Source organism: Aquarana catesbeiana, linkage group LG08, assembly GCF_042186555.1.
Source record: "Aquarana catesbeiana isolate 2022-GZ linkage group LG08, ASM4218655v1, whole genome shotgun sequence".
NCBI lineage: Eukaryota > Metazoa > Chordata > Amphibia > Anura > Ranidae > Aquarana > Aquarana catesbeiana.
In genome coordinates, this window is record NC_133331.1 from 299,734,497 (window position 1) to 299,754,814 (window position 20,318).

Consider the following 20,318-nt stretch of genomic DNA (forward strand, 5'->3'; position numbering starts at 1 on the left):
ATTTTTTTTTTTTTATAAAGGATTTGTCAAAAACTGTGTTTGTGGTTTTTTTTTTCAAATCTTTTATTTATTAAAAGGGCAAAAATACACAGAATACAACATCCTACAACATCCTTAATTATCAAAAGAAAAAGACAGTATAATAGAGGAGCACAGTAGTGTAGGCCTACGGAGGAACCCATATATCCCTGTATACCTAGACATATAGAAACAGAGAGAAAGGACAAAGAAAGAAAAAGGCGGGGGGGGGGAGAAAGAGATGAAAGAGGGAGTAGGGGTGCAAAGAGAAGGGGGGAGAAGGGGGAGAATTGGGGCTCATGGAGGCAGGGCACACTCGCATCTCGGGCTATGAGCCCAAACCGATACGGTCGGTTGGCATCAGTGTGCTTCTCCGATCTACCGTTAATCTATAATGAGGCTGATCTAATTGTTGTGTCACCTTCCAAAAGGGCCCGACCCTCATCCGAGAAGATAAACATATTCCAAATGGACCATGTTTTGGTGAACTGTTCATTTTGATGGCGGCCCGTTAGGATTAGATCCTCCATTTTTTAAATGTCTTCCACCCTCCTAAGCCACAGGCTAATGGTTGGAGATTGTGTGGGTTTCCAACATAAGGGAATACATGACTTGGTGGCATCGAGTGACGAATTAATGATTTTTTGTAGGTCTTACGTGAAATGTTAGAGGCATGGAGTAGTAAGAATGCTGGATCAGCCAAGACTGGGCGCTCAGTGAACTTCTGAATTATGTGCTGTATGGTCTTCCAGAAATGCTCCAAACTGGGGCATGTCCAGAAGATGTGGAAGATCATACCCCGATCACCCTGACATCTCCAGCAGGGATCCGAGGTAGAGGGGAAAATCTTTTGTAGTTTTGTGGGGGTATTGTACCATCTAGTGACGATTTTGTAGTTAGCCTCCTGTGTCTTCGTGCATATTGAGGATTTGTATGTGAAGTGAGGAATATTTTGTTTTTGACGCGTCGTAAAGGTACATTGCATGTCCCTTTCCCACATTTCGAGGCATTGCTGTTGAAGGCCATCTGGTGGTATAACCAACAGTTGATAGGCAACAGATAAGGTATGTGGCATTATGCCCTCCTCTGAGCAATAGGTCTCGTAAGTAGTTAAAGCGGAGCAACACAGAGAAAACATTTTTTAAAAGTCAGCAGCTACAAATATTGCAGCTGCTGACTTTTAAAACATGGACACTTACCTGTCCAGGGCGCCCGCGATGTCGGCACCCGAGGCCGAAGCGTCTCTCCGTCCTCGGGTGCTGCCGCCTCCATCTTCGGTAAGGGAATCAGGAAGTAAAGCTGTGCGGCTTCACTTCCCGGTTCCCTAATACCAATGGTCCCTGCTGCCTCTGGGAGCCGTGTGTTTCCCAGCAGGCAGCGGGGAGGGTGCAGGAAGTGGCGTAAATACCCGCAGATTCTGCGGCTATCTACGCCGGAAGTGGGTACAGATACCTGTAATATACAGGTATCTGTACCCCCCTCCCCCCTGAAAGGTGCCAACTGTGTCACCGGAGGGGGGGAGGAATCTGATGAGTGGAAGTTCCACTTTTGGGTGGAACTCCACTTTAAGGTTTGGTCAGGATTCCCAGGGGGAGGTATTGATTTGAGAAAATGGCTAAATTGGAGAGCCCTCCAGTAATCCAAATGGAACGGTCCGTCTGGGTTCATGAGTTCAGTCGCAGGCAGCCATTTACCGTTCACGAGGAAATGGGAAGCTTGAAAGTAACCTGAGCTTATCAGGGAACAAAAGATGGGCTCCATGTATCCGGGGGAGAACTTTGGGGTTCCCAATATTGGGCGAAGCGGGGAGTCAGATGTCGTAAGGCGGGATAGTGTAAAAAGGGATGAGCAGGTTTGCGTGGTCGTACCTATCAGGGGGTGGTTTTTCATGTCTCTTGGCAGTAAGTTATAGTACCAGGGAGCTCTGTTCAGGGGTATGCTACACTGGGATTGTTCTAGTCAGGGCTATAATTTAGTGGACTGGTGATGGTTCCAATCCATCAGTCTGGCTGAATGAGTTGCTTAGTGGTATTTACGACGGTCCGGTACTGCTAGGCCTCCATACAGTTTGGGTAACGTAAGTAGTCGTCTGTTGAGTCTAGTCCTTTTATGTGCCCATATAAAGTAAAAAAACAGAGCTCTGGTCCGATCAAAATAGCTAGCAGGAATGAATATTCAGGTTGAATATCTGTGACATTTTGGGGGGGATGTATGTACCCAGATAGTTCAGGGCAGTGTTCGTCCATTTACAATTAAAGCTGGTTTGGAGAGTTGTGAAAAGGCGCAAGGGTACACCTACGCCCATGGCTTCGGTCTTGTTGAAATTAATCTGTGTTTGTGTTTTTATTTGTTTTTGTTTTGTTTTGTTTGGTGAATAAATAGGGGTACTATGTACTCCATACTCATTCACATGGGGGGGGGCTGGGATCTGGGGACCCCCTTTGTTATTATTTATTATTTCACAAAGTTGTCATTTGAACAAGTTATTTCTCACACACAACATGGGTATGCTTATGCCCCGTACACACGATCGGATTTTCCGACAACAAAACCGTGCATTTTTTTCCGAGTGATGTTGGCTCAAACTTGTCTTGCATACACACAGTCACAGAAATGTTCTGAACATCAAGAACGCGGTGACGTACAACATGTATGACAAGCCAAGAAAAAGGGAGTTCAATAGCCAGTGCGGCTCCTTCTGCTTGATTCAGTGCATGCGTGAAATTTTGTGCGACGGAGTTGTGTACACACGATCGGACTTTCCGACAACAAGTTTTGTTGACGGAAAATTTGAGAGCCTGCTCTCAAACATTTGTGTGCGGAAATTCCGACAGCAAATGTTCGATGGAGCATACACACGGTTGGACTTTCCGACAACAAGCTCACATCGAACATTTCCTGTCGGACATTCCGATCGTGTGTACGCGGCATTACAATTACACTTCAAAACACTTTCTTCTACTCCTTTCAAGCATGGGGATACCACATGTGTGAGACTTTTTATATGTCTAGATATATAAAGGGGTCCAAAATCCAAGGAACACCTTCAGGCTTTCAAAGTGCATAAATGTTGCACCTGACTTTCTATCACATTTCTTGAGGCCCTGCAGTGCCAGGATAAGAGAAACACCCACAAAATGACCACATTTTGGAGAGTAAACACCAAGGTATCTTTGTAAGAGGCATGATGAGTCTTTTGAGGATTTAATTTTTCTGACACAAGTTTTTAGAAATTACAGGAAGTAAATTTAAGTTATTTAATTTTTTTACACAAACCTGTTAATTAATAAAAAATTGTAACCCACAGTATGGGCATATTTACAATTTCCCCCAAAATACATTCTACTACTCTGATCTTCATCTAAGTCACAACAATAGACAATCACAGTCTGCTTAAACTAATAACACACAAAGAATTAAATGTTACCATGTTTTTATTGAACACACCATGTAAACATTCACAGTGCAGGTGGAAAAAGTATGCTAAAAGTAAGCTAATTGGAGTGTCAGCCAACTGGAGTCCAATCAATGAGATGAGATTGGAGGTGTTGGTTACAGCTGCCCTGCCCTATAAAAAACACACACCAGTTCTGTGTTTGCTTTTCACAAGAAGCATTGCCTGATGTGAATGATGCCTCGCACAAAAGAGCTCTCAGAAGACCTACGATTAAGAATTGTTGACTTGCATAAAGCTGGAAAGGATTATAAAACTATCTCCAAAAGCCTTGCTGTTCATCAGTCCACGGTAAGACAAATTGTCTATAAATGGAAAAAGTTCAGCACTGCTGCTACTCTCCCTAGGAGTGGGCGTCCTGTAAAGATGACTGCAAGAGCACAGCGCAGACTGCTCAATGAGGTGTAGAAGAATCCTAGAGTGTCAGCTAAAGACTTACAAAAGTCTCTGGCATATGCTAACATCCCTGTTAGCGAATCTATGATACGTAAAACACTAAACAAGAATAGATTTCTTGGGAGGATACCACAGAGGAATCCACTGCTGTCCAAAAAAAAACATTGCTGCACGTTTACAATTTGCACAAGAGCACCTAGATGTTCCACAGCAGCACTGGCAAAATATTCTGTGGACAGATGAAACCAAAGTTGAGTTGTTTGGAAGAAAAACTATGTGTGTAGAAAAAGAGGCACAGCACACCAACATCAAAACCTCACCCCAACTGTGAAGTATGGTGGTGGGGGCATCATGGTTTGAGACTGCATTTCTGCTTCAGGGCCTGGACAGATTGCTATCATCGAAGGAAAAATTAATTCCTAAGTTTATCAAGACATTTTGCAGGAGAACTTAAGGCCATCTGTCCACCAGCTGAAGCTCAACAGAAGATGGGTGTTGCAACAGGACAATGACCCAAAGCATAGAAGTAAATCAACAACAGAATGGCTTAAACAGAAGAAAATACGCCTTCTGGAGTGGTCAGAGTCCTGACCTCAACCCAACTGAGATGCTGTGGCATGACCTCAAGAAAGCGATTCACACCAGACATCCCAAGAATATTGCTGAACTGAAACAGTTCTGTAAAGAGGAATGGTCAAGAATTACTCCTGACCGTTGTACACGTCTGATCTGCAACTACAGGAAACGTTTGGTTGAAGTTATTGCTGCCAAAGGAGGTTTAACCAGTTATTAAATCCAAGGGTTCACATACTTTTTCCACCTGCACTGTGAATGTTTACATGGTGTGTTCAATAAAAACATGGTAAAATGTAATTCTTTGTGTGTTATTAGTTTAAGCAGACTGTGATTGTCTATTGTTGTGACTTAGATGAAGATCAGATCACATTTTATGACCAATTTGTGCAGAAATCCATATCATTCCAAAAGGGTTCACACACTTTTTATTGAAACTGTTTATAGTACGAAAAAATAGGGGTTTTTAAAGTGCTGATTAATACACAAATATTGTTAAAATGTAACAATTTTTTGTTTCATTTCAGTTAAAAATATTAATTAAAACCATGAATCTCACTGTGTTTTGATCACCAAACATAGTTTACATATTCCATGTTACAATAGATGTGTCAATCTCAACGTTTCGCCAAAAGTTTTCGACTTCTTCAGGAGTTCATGCATCAAATTGAATTGTATGAGAGACTATCTGTTAATTCATAAAAATGAGAGTGATGGAAGAGATATTATCAGTATTTACATCAACAACTGGAGCCCATGTACTGATAATCAAGGCAGCTGAATAGATGGCCATAGGGAAGACAAAAAGTCCAGGAAAGGGGCCACTAATCTATTGTGTCACTCAGAAGTAACTTCAGGTCCTGCTTATGTGGCTGGTATATCCAAAAGGGAAAGAAAACAAGGGGGGGTAGCCAGTAGCTCACTGGGGTATATGGGCTGGGAAGGCTCTGTATGAGAGCAAACACAGCATCCCTCAAATAGCTGACTCACCTCAATAAGGTGTGATGCTGGTAAACAACCAAGCATACAAAAGAAAAATGTGAAAAGAGAGCCTCACTTGCAGTAATTACTAGGGACCATGTAGCTTATAGATATTTTATTACACAAAAATATCAAATTGTAATGAAAAAAAAATACATAACATTGTCTGATCAAGCTGCATCTTGATCAGGCAACATTGTCTACTTTTAATTTTTTTACTGAGGTGCTGGGAATGGGTTTTTTATCCGGTGTTTTTTGTATTACCATTTGATATTTTTGTGTAATAAAGTTCCCTTATCTATAAGCTGCATGGTTCCTAGTAATTACTGCAGGTGAGGCTCGCTTTTTACCTTTTTCTTTATATCCAAAAGGGGTAGGTTTATATGCAGATAAAGTTTTGTGATGTGTTTGGCATTATAGCTCCCTCGTGGCACCAACAAAAAACGACTACAAAAAATACATTCTACTACTTACTCCCAAGTATAGGGATACCACATATGTGAGACATTTTTAATGTTTGAACCAATTATATATTGACTTTTTCAGAGCTTAACCACTTAGAGAAGTTCAAAATCCAAGGAGCACCTTCAGACTTTTAAGGAGTGTATGTATCACCCTCCTAAATAAGTTGCTAGAATGATAAGGAAAATGTAGTTCTTTTTGGCTGTGGAACAGTTTGTGATTGCTTTGGGCTGTTCTGGGTTTCACCGGCTGCAGGTTTGATTAATTCCGTTGCCTTCTGAAGGTATCTAGAATGTAGTGGGCTGGATGAAGCAAATTAGCAGCCCAGCTGATGTTCTTCAGTTGTTCATCGTGGTCCCAGCTAGTTCAGAGCTAGGAGGGGCTACTTCTGAGGATCCTTTCCTTCCTGTTTTTGAAGCTAATTAAGGGATTTCACTCAGGATCTGGTCTGGAGAGCTCAGTGGTGAATGTCAGACTGATATTGGAAGGGGGCATTGTTATATTCTTAATATCTAAATTTTAATTGGCTTTATTAAAAAGAATATGCATTCTCTACAATTGTGTGAATGATAAGACTTTGAGTTAATAGCATTCAGATGGCGACTCATTAACGGAGACTGCAGGTCAAGAACCTGTCAGAATTTGATGGATTTTGTAAATAATAAATGTATGGGTTGAAAATCTTCCTATGTAACCAATACTCTGTTTGATTTATGCGTTTTTGTTTTAAGTGGTCTGATAGTCTCTCTCACATATATCTTGTTTCATGTTTAGAAGGTTTGTTAAAGTTAAACCAGATGTTGCTCTCTGTTAGCCCCCACTCTTAGGAAGGAGGAGAAAGGGGAGTGTATGGGAGGGATTTGTGTTTGGGCGCAAATTTGAAAGACTGAGTTCATATAATCAGAAGGAAAACAGTTTTCTGTTCCTTGCTACTTCCTGCTTTCAAGCTACACACATCTCCCTCTTCAAGACATACAGCTCTCTCTCTCTTCTATGCACACAGCATTTCTTCCAGGACACAAGAACTTAAACGGCCATCTTTAAAAAGCCAAGACAAAGGAAAGCACATGTCTAATGACTTTAAGAACTCTTTTCAGATCTTTGAAACAAATGAACTATATTTGAACATTTTTTGCATATATGAAACAACACTAATTCTGAATATGAATGTACTATTTTTGTAAGTATTTTCCAAGTTTTATGTGTGTACAATAAAACACACAGTTTGATTTAAGCTGACTCAAGCAGACATAATTACAAAATTCGTCTCACAAGCAATCATCATTATTGAAAGCTTTTTATACAATATTAAGCCTTTTATTTCAGGCATCCAGTTATGCAGAAACATTGTGCGTACAGACCACAGACCAGGAAACGTCTAGATTGTTTTATTGAGCAAGAAAGGATGACTGTTGCTGCGTGCCTGGTTGTCTGTGCATTTAACTGGGGAATTAACTTTGGGCATACAGGAGTTCCTTCGGGGTGGGCACTACAGGGGCATAAATAACACATTTAATTTCCAGATTACCTATCACATTTTGGAGACTATGGAGCACCAGGACAGTAGAAATGCCCCAAAAATTTGGAAAGTAGACTTTCTAAGATGTATAGTAAGACGCAAGGTGAGCTTTTTTGAAGTTGTACATGTTTGCCATAATCTTATTTAACAAATTTGTCATTGTAACAAGTTATTTCTAACATGCAGCATGGGAATACTTACAATCACACCCAAAAAAATACACTCCTCTACTGCTCCCCAGTATGAGGTTGCCACATATGTGAGACTTTTACAGAGCCTAACCACATAGAAAGATCCAAAATCCAAGGAGCACCCTCAGGCTTGCTAGGGGCAAAAATTAGCCATCTAATTTTCTGATCTACCTATCACATTTTGGAGGCCCTGAAGCATGAGGACAGTAGGAACATTCACAAAATTACCACAATTTGGAGAGGTAACACCCCAAGGTATTTCATTTTTTTTGGCACACGTTTTAGTAAAATGCAGAAAGAAAATTAAATGTTACTTTTTTACACAAAGTTGTCAATTAATAAAATATGTTAATACACAGTATGGGCATACTAACAAATACACTCCAAAACACATTCTTCTACCCCTCCCAAGTACGGGAATGCCACATCTGTGAGACTTTTTTTTTAATGTCTGGATTGATTATATGCTCACTAAACGAAGGGTGCGTAACCCTGCGCACCAAAGGCCATTGGTATTAAATAAGAGGAAGAAGGTTATAGGCGCAGAGGCTTGGTCATAATACCTAATATGCAAGCAGTGTTATTATAAGGTATAAGTCCAAAAATGTCCAAGGCACTAGGGTAGGCTTCTTGGTGGAGTTTAGCAGACTCTGAATATACACAGACAAAAACTAAAGCAGAGAAGCACCTCTGAGTACAGTAAGACTTTGTATTTTAAAAGACCCCCCAGCAGGGCTACTTACAATAGATGGGTAAACAACAGGCACATCAATAAGTGAAAGTCCAGGACGCCAGTTGGAGCAGGCTGCGGGAGCTGCTGGTACCACCAGATGGAATGTGACAGAAGTCCCCGTGTGGAGGAGGAAGTTTGCCGAAGTCCTTCCAGCAGCGGGTGGGCAGCCAGGAGAAGGATGACACAGGCAGGGCTCAGGACCAGAATGCAACGCATTTCGGAACATGCGCTATACCACATAGAGGCATGCGTACTCCTTTCTCAAGCAAATAACACCTAATGATGTGGTATATATACACAGACCAGCCGGCCGGAAGTTTACTGCCAACTCATTGAGAGAACTGAGCAAGGTACAGTATGTACATAAGAATTAAAAACACTGGTAAATCATGTAACACATATAAATACATAATAATAAATGATAACGGATATATTAGATAGACATATGTAAAAAGAAATCATTACTTGATAGACATTTTGGGGTAAAAGATCATAAAACTATACCTTTATAAATACAGTCCAGAGATGTTTTATAGAATTTGATTGAAAGTTATGTCTTAATATCAATGGCCTCTGGTGTGCAGGGTTACGCACCCTTCGTTTAGTGATCGTTTAGTGATTACCAGCTCAGGTATTTTGACATACTCAAAGTATTCGTTTGTGTTTATGGATTGATTATGTAATAAACATTGTATCTTGTGCGTCCCAAAAATCAAACAGCATTGCATATAAAAACAGTGTATGGTATAATGGTTGCCTATCTACAAGTGGTAACGGAATACAGCTCTGTGTTGTCACCTGTAGCCGTCCTTGTACCTGTAAGCCAAGCAAGCCTAACCTATTGGACGTGGTTGTCCCCAGGAATGCCATGCTCACTGACCAGGAAGTCCTGGATGGATGAACAAAGGTTGAACAATAGAGTTCCTGTGGTTCCAGGAGTGCAGTTGTCTGTAGAGGATGGCTGGGACTGGTGTCTCAGGATTTTAGTCAGTGGGATGCACAGATGGGTCAGGTAAGATGGCAGACAGTAATGTGGTCAGCAATCAGGCAAAGGATTGGCCTAGGCAGTAGGCTGAGATGACACTGCTCTTTTGTAGCAGGCGTCAGAAATACTGTTGTAGCTCCACTGGTTCTGGTGATGCTGTACTAGTGTGGTGGCAATCAAGGAAACTGTTGCTGGCTACACTGGTTCTTATGACACTGGCACGGAGGTGGCTAGTGAACAGGAATATTATTGCTTTCTGCATTAGTCTGGTGACCTTGGCATTGATGTGGCAGCAATTAGGAACACAGTTTCTGGCTTACGCTGGTCTGTCGACATTCGGACCTTTGTGGCTAGTTATCAACAACACTTTTGCAGGCATACACTGGTCTAGCAACACTGGAGAACTGGTATGGCGGCAATCAGGAACACTGTTACTGATTTACACTGGTATGTTGGCACTGGGACTGGTTTAGCAGTTTTCAGGAACATTGTTACTGGTTTACACTGGCACTGGTTTGGCAGTTTTCAGGAACATTGTTACTGGTTTACACTGGGACTGGTTTGGCAGTCTTCAGGAACACTGTTGTTTGCATACTCAGTTCTATAGACCAGATACATCCTAAATATAGAGCCACTTATCCAACTGTCCATCCAGAGCCTCTGGTTTATAGACCGGATACATCATAAACATAGAACCATTTATCCAACTGTCCATCCAGAGCCTCTGGTCCATAGACCAGATACGTCTAAAATATAGAACTATTTATCCAACTGTCCATCCAGAGCCTCTGTTTTATAGACTGGATTCATGCTGGACATGAAGTGAAAAGATATCTCCCCATCCAGGACAAATGTATTAATATTATTTCTTCTTCAGTCATTCCAAGCCAAAATAAAAGATTTTAGTTAGAGATGTTCTTTAACAGCAGTCTGAGGTGTCATAACTATGGAGGAACTCTGTGCTGACATTATTCATCTCAGTACAGTCCAGTTAATTCTCAGTTTATTATCTGTCTACAGTAAAGATGAGCTCCGGCATGTTCACACACTCCATGTGCAGAGCCCGCCAGGAAGTCTCACTGCGCTGTGCTAATCACAGGCAGTGAGACATTGTCCTGATGTGCGGCTACAGAGATCGGGAAATGTCTCACTGCCTGTGATTAGCGCAGCCCAGTGAGACTCCCTGGCGGGCTCTGCACGTGGGCTGTGCGAACATGCCGGAGCTCATCCTTAGTCTACAGAGAGGAGAGTCCTGTATAGATCAGGAGGAGGTGAAGAGGATTCTGGGAGGTCCTATGATATTATTTGTATTGCTGTAATTAAAATAATCTTCTATCTAATAATCTTCGATCTTGTCTTGGCCTCTTGCTATTCTGACTTTTGAAGCAAAAAGTTCACTTTGATTGCTAGGCACTCTTATAGTCACTCATGATTAATTAACGAACTTCAACCCCACCCTTATAACAGTATATACTTGAGCATCCTTAAGGGGTCAGCACATTGCTGGGGGAGCACATTGCAGGGGCTTCTATCCTTAAGGCTTCTATCTCTAAGTGATTCTTTCTACAAGTGATATGCACTTCATTCTCTGCACTTCAGCGATTGCACAAAGCAAACGAATACAGCAATCTGCACTGGAAAGCAGCTAACAGACTGCAGGTGACCCTGTCTCTCTAATAGGCTCTCCTTCCGCTCTGTAACATGCACTCTCTACCACTGCTTCTGACACTCCTGTCCTCTCTCCTCAAACTCTCTTACCTTCACCCCCCCTCTCCACCCGCCTGCTTTTACATATCACCCTGCCTTCTGTCTTCCCCCTACTACTGCTCTTACCAACTCTCGCTCATTCTACATCCATACACTGATAAAACCTCCAGTACTCTGAGACATGCCCCTTCACATAAATCACAGTCCCACATTACCTCCCTCACCCTCCTGCTTCTCCTAATCTCTGGTGACATATCCCCAAACCCTGGGCCACCATCATCTGTCTTTGCCCAACGCTCCCATCCCCCTACACCCTCTGGCAGGAGCCGCAACCCACAGAACTTGGTCTATATTCCTCTTTCCAAAACCAGCCCCCCCTTTTCCTGTGCCCTGTGGAATGCACGTTCTGTCTGCAACAAACTCACCGCCCTCCATGACCTCTTTATCAGAAATTCCTTTAACCTACTTGCCATTACTGAAACCTGGCTTCATGAATCGGATACTATTTCTCCTGCTTCCCTCTCCCATGGGGGGCCTTCTCTGGACTCACTCCCCCAGACCAAGTGGACGGAAGGGAGGTGGAGTGGGAATCCTTCTAGCCCCATGCAGCACCTATCAGGTTCTTCACCCACCTCCCTCTCTGACACTCTCCTCTTTTGAGGCACACTGCATTCGTCTTTTCTCTCCCATTTCTCTAAGAATTGCTGTCATCTAGCGGCCCCCTGGACCGGTATCAGCCTTTCTTGATGACTTCTCTGCCTGGCTACCCTACTTTCTCTCTTCTGAAATCCCCACAATTATTCTTGGGGACTTCAACATCCCTGTCAACACTAACACTACTATTACTTCTAAACTTCTCAGTCTAACCTCATCGCTTGACCTGAAGCAATGGATACAGGCTCCTATCCACTCCAATGGCAACACCCTTGACCTTGCCTTCTCCTATCTGTGCACTCCGTGCAACCTTTCCAACAATCCACTCCCACTCTCTGATCACCACCTTATTAGTTTTGCTCTCTCCTTGTCTTCCACCTCTTCTCCCTCCAACCGCCTAACAGTTACACGCAGAAACCTTCGCCACCTCAACCCTTCTCTTCTCTACTCTGCTACTGATCACCTCTATGACAAAATCTCCCCCCTGTCCTGCCCCAACCAAGCTACTTTCATTTACAACAGCTCACTGTCTTCCTCCCTAGACAAGCTGGCCCCCCTCACTACACGCAGAATTAGGCCCCGACTGCTACAACCCTGGCAAACAGATGACACCAGAAGTCTCATAAAACGTAGCTGCGCTCTTGAGCGCCTGTGGCATAAGACTAAGACCCAGGAAGACTTCACACAATATAAATCTGCCCTCCTAAAATACTACTCCTGCTTTCACACTGCCAAACAGACCTACTTTATCACACTCATCAACACCTTCTCATCCAGTCCACGTCAACTCTTCTCTACCTTCAACACTCTACTCTGTCCTCCACTGCCTCCACCCACCAACTCACTCACTGCCCAGAAGATTGCCAATCACTTCAAAACTAAGATTGATACAATTCATGAGGAGATCGCCAATGCGCAAAAACCTCCCCCATGCAACACCCCATGTCCACAGATACAATCATTACTTCCCTCATTCAACCCTGCTACTACTACTGAGGTTGCTAAACTTTTATCTAGCACTCATCTAACCACTTGCCCCCTGGATCCTGTTCCCTCGCAAATGCTACGCTCACCCTCTGACTCGATTCTACGCTCTCTAATTCACATTTTCAACCTCTCCCTCTCTTGTGGCATCTTCCCAAACTCTCTAAAACATGCGCTAGTCACCCCCATACTAAAAAAGCCCTCACTGGATCCCACCAATCTCAACAACTTACGTCCCATCTCCTTACTCTCCTTCTCCTCCAAACTTCTTGAAAGACTGGTCTACAACTGATTAAGCGACCATCTGACCATGAATAAACTTCTTGATCCCCTTCAGTCCGGTTTTCGCCCTCAACACTCCACGGAAACTGCTCTCCTTAAACTCTCAAATGACCTACTAATGGCTAAAGCCAATGGACACTATTCTGTACTACTTCTCCTGGATCTCTCTGCTGCCTTTGACACAGTGGACCACCCCCTCCTCCTCAAAAAACTCCACTCCTTTGGTCTCCGTGACTGTACTCTTCGCTGGTTCTCATCCTACCTATCCCACCGCTCCGTCAGTGTCACTTACAACTCTACTTCCTCCTCTCCTCTTCCTTTTTCCGTTGGGGTCCCCCAAGGTTCTGTTCTCGGACCTCTCCTTTTCTCAATCTACACCACCTCCTTGGGTCAGTTGATTGCCTCCCACGGCTTTAAATATCATCTCTACGCTGATGACACCCAAATCTATCTCTCCACCCCCCAGCTCTCTCCATCTGTCTCCTCACGCATTACCAACTTATTAGCAGACATATCAGCCTGGATGTCACATCACTTTCTCAAACTCAACCTATCCAAAACCGAGCTCATGATATTTCCTCCCTCAGGTGCCACTTCCCCTGATCTCCCTGTCAAGATCAACGGCTCAACTATCAACCCATCTCCCCACGCCAAGGTCCTAGGTGTAATCCTGGACTCTGAACTAACCTTTCGACCCCACATTCTATCACTATCCAAAGCTTGCCGCCTCTGTCTTCGCAACATCTCCAAGATACGCCCCTTCCTAACCAATGACACCACAAAGCTTCTAATCCACTCCCTGGTCATCTCCCGCCTTGACTACTGCAACTCCCTCCTCATTGGTTTACCTCTAAATAGGCTATCCCCACTTCAGTCCATCATGAACGCTGCGGCCAGGCTCATCCACCACACAAACCGCTCAGCGTCTGCTACACCCCTCTGCCAATCCCTCCATTGGCTGCCACTCAGTCACCGAATTAAATTCAAGATACTAACTATAACTTACAAAGCCATCCACAACCTGGCCCCTAGCTACATCTCTAACCTAGTCACAAAATACCAACCTAATCGTTCTCTTCGCTCCTCCCAAGACCTCCTGTTCTCAAACTCCCTTGTCACCTCATCCCATGCTCGCCTTCAGGACTTCTCCAGAGCCTCCCCCATCCTCTGGAATGCTCTACCCCAATCCGTCCGATTTTCTCCTACTTTATCCACTTTCAGACGATCCCTGAAAACTCATCTCTTCAGAGAAGCCTATCTGGCTCCCACCTAACAACTGTACATTTATCTTCTCAATCAGCACATCACCCACAGTTATTACCTCTTGTATCTCTTGACCTTCCCTCTTAGATTGTAAGCTCCAAGGAGCAGGGCCCTCTGATTCCTACTGTATCAAATTGTATTGTATTTGTACTGTCTACCCTCAAGTTGTAAAGCGCTACGTAAACTGTTGGCGCTATATAAATACTGTATAATAATAATAATAATATCTGGGGAGGTGAGGAGGAATATAGGAGGTCGGGAGTGACCATTGTTTATTTCTCTCTCTTTTTGTTAAATTCTTTTTATTAGAAGTTTTTCACATAAAAGTTACAAACATAAAAATTGTATTAAACATTCAGCACTACCATTCAGCAGCACCAGTGTACAATGTAGCTCCCAGATAAATGAAAGCAGCAATCTTCCCAGAGCAAATAATGAAGAAAGAATAATAATAATAATAAAAAAAAAAAAAAAATATATATATATATATATATATATATATATATATATATATATATATATATATATATATATTTTTTTTTTATTATTATTATTATTCTTCTTTCTTCATTATTTGCTCTGGGAAGATTGCTGCTTTCATTTATCTGGGAGCTACATTGTACACTGGTGCTGCTGAATGGTAGTGCTGAATGTTTAATACAATTTTTATGTTTGTAACTTTTATGTGAAAAACTTCTAATAAAAAGAATTTAACAAAAAGAGAGAGAAATAAACAATGGTCACTCCCGACCTCCTATATTCCTCCTCACCTCCCCAGATATTATTATTATTATTATACAGTATTTATATAGCGCCAACAGTTTACAGTTTAAGTGGTCCTGATCTCCCAGGAATAGTACCATACCATCGGCATATAGAGCCGTTTTTTCCTCCAACACTCCCAACCGGATCCCCTTCACTCCCGAGGACACACATAAGGCTAAGTAGGGCAAATAAACCAGGGGACAGAGGACATCCCTGGCATGTCCCCTTAGCTACCGGGAAGAAATCATCTCATTAAGTTTAACCACCGCAACTGGGGGATGATATAATAGCGTAATCCATTCATAAAATGTGGAACCAATGCCAAACTGCCATAGTAATTCCTGCATGTAAATCCAGTCCACAGAATCAAAGGCTTTTTCTAAATCCAAAAAGACTAAGATTCCCCCCTTAGTTATCTCAGGGCTCAACTGTAGTTGAGTGTAAACCCTTCTCAAATTGATATTATTGGCCTTCCCCAGCAAAAACTTTGTCTGGTTTTTGAATACTAAATGTGATATAACCGACATGAGTCTGTTGGCCAGCATTTTTGTAAGGATTTCAAAATCCAAATTTTATTAATGAAATTGGCCGATATGAAGCGCAGTGCAAGGGATCCTTATCGAGCTTGGCAATGAGAACAATATGTGCTTCGTACAGTGGGGGAGGCAGTCGACCTGTCTTCAAACACTCCCGATAAAGGGTTAACAAACGTGGTGAGAGTAAATCTAAATGTTGTTGGTACCACTCAGCCGGCAGCCCAACTGGTCCCAGTGCCTTACTGTTGGGAAAAGAGCCCACCACTGCAGCAAGTTCCTCCGCCTTAAAGGTGCATCCAGTAGCTCAGATACCTCCAAAGGTAAAGTGGGAAGATGGAGCGGGTCCAAGAGAGCTACTAGATCCTCCCCCAAGTAAGATGGAATATGGGAATACAGTGCTGCGTAAAAAGAGACAAAAGCGTTAAGAATTTCCTCCCGAGAAGACCCCAGAGGGCGAATAAACACAAGGGACAACAGTGGAGGCATAGCTATCAACCACAAGCATTGCCAACAGGCGTCCATTCTTATCCCCTTGTTCAAATACCTGTCCACAGTACGGGCCCTAGCTTTTTTGCCATGTCTTTGTGGTGTTAATAGAGATCCCTTCTAGCCTGACGTAGGTCTGCCAGTGATGTGGGGGCGAAGGAGTGTCACCGTATATCTGAACGCATGCCTGTTGTTCTCCTGTAAAATCTCTGTGTCATGGCTATGCTGGGTTCTAGCAGCCTTAATGGCTGAAATATACTCCCCTCTAACAGTTGCCTTGAAGGCATCCCAGATCAATTGTGAAGTGGATGAACCCTCATTAATTTGCCAATAGGATTGTAGTGACGGCTGTATTACACCATCTACCAACGGATCACATACCGAGTCAGGAGATAAACGCCAAGAACCCGAGAAGCGGGAATCTGCCAAGCGCAACACAACCTGGAGTGGGGAGTAATCTGATAAGCCCCCTGGAAGACAGGAGGCCTCCATTATCAATGGCAGCAAATCCGAGGAAGAGAATGCAAGATCAATTTTGGAGGAGGAAGCATGCTCCAGAGACAAGTGAGAATAACTCTTAAGTTGCGCATGCTTCCACCTCCATACTCCCGTCAGTCCCACAGAAGCAGCCCAGTCAACCAGCTCCAGATTATGTGCACACTGCGGGTTAGAAGTATCTAATGTGTAATCAAGAATATTATTGAAATCCCCAGCCATTAGAATTTTCACAGGGGCAGATGAGGCCAGTTTATCCATCAGTTCGTATAGAAGTCCGCTGGTGAAAGGGCGCAGGATATACACATTCACTAATTAATTTCTCTCTTTAAACAGGTTTGTAAAGTGGTGAAGAAAATATCTGGTGATCCATTAACACCCAGAAGTTGGAAGGAGTTGGGAGTATTTAGACGGACACAAGGATCTCTACAAGGACGTCATGATGGAGAATCAGCCACACCTCACATCCCCGTAAGAGGAGACATTATTGTAAAAGAGAGAGCAGTACGGAGGGTCCACCTAGATCCCCCATCATCTGATAAACACATAGAAATAATGTATTCAGTCAGTGTGTGTGTTTCCTGCAGATGGATGCAGTAATGGGAACCCACCAGAGACATGTCCCCATTCTCTGCATTCCCGGGATTCCAGACAGAAAGGCACATCATCCCTCACCATCATCAGGTAGGTGGGACTGAGCATGTAGACCTCAACATGTATTCTAAGCCATGAGAGGACATTCTTCTATGTAATCTTTTCTTTATTTTTTATAAATGTGTTCTATCAGCTTTGGGTTTTAGAATGAAGAATGGAAAGACTTCAAAGCTGATATTGAAGAGGAAGAAGAGATGTTGGTGTTTTGAAATCAGCAGTCTATGGAGGGGGAGATGATTATAGAAAGTAAGCAGGAAGAATCTTCTCTACATATGGACCCCAGTAAGTTAAAAAACACCAAATGTAGAACCAGTTCCCATTATTATTTTACTTCTATGAGTATAAAGTTTGTATTTACTCTGTTACATCAGAGGAGAAAAGGTCTATGTCTACTGAATTCACCCACGAAAAAAAATTATAATTTTGAAGCAGTTGTTTTTACAGAGGAAGGCAGGATACCTATATAAAGCTTGGCCTCATTTTCTTTAGGTTAAGGAGATTCCTTCCTGATCCCAAAAGGCAATCAGTTAACTCTTCATATCAACATGCTAAACAAAATCCTACAATTATTAGTAACCATATTTAGTATTTGTAATAAGAATGAGAAACCTTAACTTCTGATAGTAAGAACATCATCAATGTGCCTACCCCAGTGCCCAATGTACTGTGTATATTGTAAACCACATGAATCAACTCTAGTCTTCACCTCATTAAAGGGGTTGTAAAGGTAAAAATTTTTTCACCTTAATGCATTCTATGCATTAAGGTGAAAAAACTTCTGACAGAACCGCCGCCCCCAGCCCCCCCGTTTTACTTACCTGACGCCTCGAAAGTCAGCTTCGCGTTCCCGACATCTGTTCCTCCGCTCACCCTGGCCGCTGATTGGCTGCAGTGGATGGATTGAAAGCAGCGCAGCCATTGGCTCGCGCTGCTGTCAATCACATCCGATGACGCGGCGCGCCGGGGGGCGGGGCCGAGTGATACAGCGAGCGGCTATAGCCGCCGGCTGTATCACGGGAGCGCGCCCGCAAGCACTCACCACCGTGCGAGGGAGCTCGCATTAAGGTGGTTAATGCTTGCGGGGAGGAGCTGAAACAGCCGCCGAGGGACCCCAGAAGACGAGGTTCGGGGCCACTCTGTGCAGAACGAGCTGCACAGTGAAGGTAAGTATAACATGTTTGTTATTTAAAAAAAAAAAAAAAACACCTTTACAAACGCTTTAAGGTAATCCTATTTACTACATTGGACAATGTTTCCAATAAATGAGGAGGAGATACTGTACACCATATGAAAATTACATCTCCGTTTCTCAAATTAACATCATGTTCCCAGCAAATGAGGAGGCGACACTGTATGTCATATAAAAGGTCCATCTCCATTCCTCAATATAATGTCATGTTCCCAATTAATGAGGAGGAGATACTGTACACCATATGAAAGGTCCATCTCCATTCCTCAATATAATGTCATGTTCCCAACAAATGAGGAGGAGATACTGTACATCATATGAAAGGTCCATCTCCATTCTTCAATATAATGTCATGTTCCCAACAAATGAGGAGCACAAAGTTGCACAGTGTGATTTGGGTACATTGTATTCTTTATCTACTTTGAATTTATATTTTTCTGTTCTGATTGCACCCACTTGCATTCGGGAGCTCAAAGATTTAGAACTAAACCAACATATATGACTCCTGAATACAAGATTCCAAAAATTCTTCTAACATTTATTGTAAAATTATTTCTCAGCAGATGAACATAATGTGCGGAATACGTCTGAGGAATCTTCTGATAAATCACATTCCAGGACTCTAAGATCTCACAGTAGAAATACTTTAATAGATCCGTCTATTCCCGAGGAATCTTTTTTAGGGCAGGAAGGAGATCACACAGAAGAGAGTTCATTGTCATGTTCAGTGTGCGGGAAACATTTCACAAATAAAAGAGACCTTCTTAGACACAAGAAATGTCACACTGCTAATCGTCCCTATTCATCTTCAGAGTGCGGGAAAGGTTTCATTGCAAAAGAAAAACTTCTTGTACACCAGAGAGATCACACGGGTGAACGTCCTTATTCGTGTTCAGAGTGTGGGAAATGTTTTAATTGGAAATATTCATTCGATGAACAACAGAAGATTCACACGGGTGAGCGTCCCTATTCGTGTTCTGAGTGCGGAAAATCTTTCACTCAGGAAAACACCCTTCATGAACACCAGAGAATTCACACGGGTGAGCATCCTTATCCATGTTCAGAGTGCGGGAAATCTTTAATGCAGAAAGGAAGGCTTCTGCAACACCAGAGAATTCACACCATCTAACAACCTTTCTCATGATAACAGTGGTGTGTTGGGGGTGGGGCAGAATGTATTGAATGTTTTTCAGGTTCTTTTTAATAAATATGAGTCTAAACATATAGAGATGACTCGGTCCCGCACTCACACAGACCGCACCATACAACTAAACTGTGCTAATACATGGCCAGATATGACAATACATGGACAACACTTCTTATTGGTTGATATCGGTTTCTGTACATTATGGATTTTTTATGTGTTACCGAAAAAGTTGGCTTGTGATTGGTCCATCCAATAATTCATAGATTTTATCATTTATTATCTGTAATTATAAAGGTTTTGATTTAGATTCCTGCTTACATCTTATTATTTGTTAACCACTTGAAGACCGGCGTGTTAAACCCCCTTCCTGTCCACGCCATAGTTCCGTTTTCAGCACAGCGATACTTTGACAATTACTCGATCGCGCAACACTGTACCCAAATAAATTTTATATCATCTTTTCAGACATGTAAAGTTTTCTTTTGGTTATAATTCTCCACCACTTTCGCTATATAATGGATAAATGACTAAAAATGCTGAAAAAATGAATTTTTCTTAGTTTCTCTTATAAAAATTTGTAAATAAATCATTTTTCTTCATTAATTTTCTACATTTCTTGGTTAAAATACAAAGCAAATCAGTGTATAATATTTATTCTGTGTGAAAGTTATAAAGTCTATAATGTATAGTGGAAATTTTGAAAATGAATAATTCCTGATGTACTGACGGCCTGTCTCAATTCTTGAGGCCGTAAAATGCCAGGACAGTAAAAATAGCCCCAAAACGACACCTTTATGGAAAGTACACAGTCCGGGGTATTTAGTAAAAAACATGGGGATTTTTT

General features: G+C 42.4%; 1 protein-coding gene across 1 annotated transcript in view; it reads left to right on the forward strand.

Annotated features, from left to right (window-relative positions):
* The window catches only part of LOC141106853 (uncharacterized), a 22,283-nt gene extending 2,590 nt beyond the window's left edge, over positions 1-19,693 (forward strand). The window contains exon 3 of the mRNA XM_073597783.1: positions 18,891-19,693. Coding sequence (XP_073453884.1) covers positions 18,891-19,456 — 566 coding nt within the window. The 3' untranslated portion in view covers positions 19,457-19,693. The remainder of the gene's footprint in view (positions 1-18,890) is intronic.
* Positions 19,694-20,318: the final 625 nt, after the last annotated feature.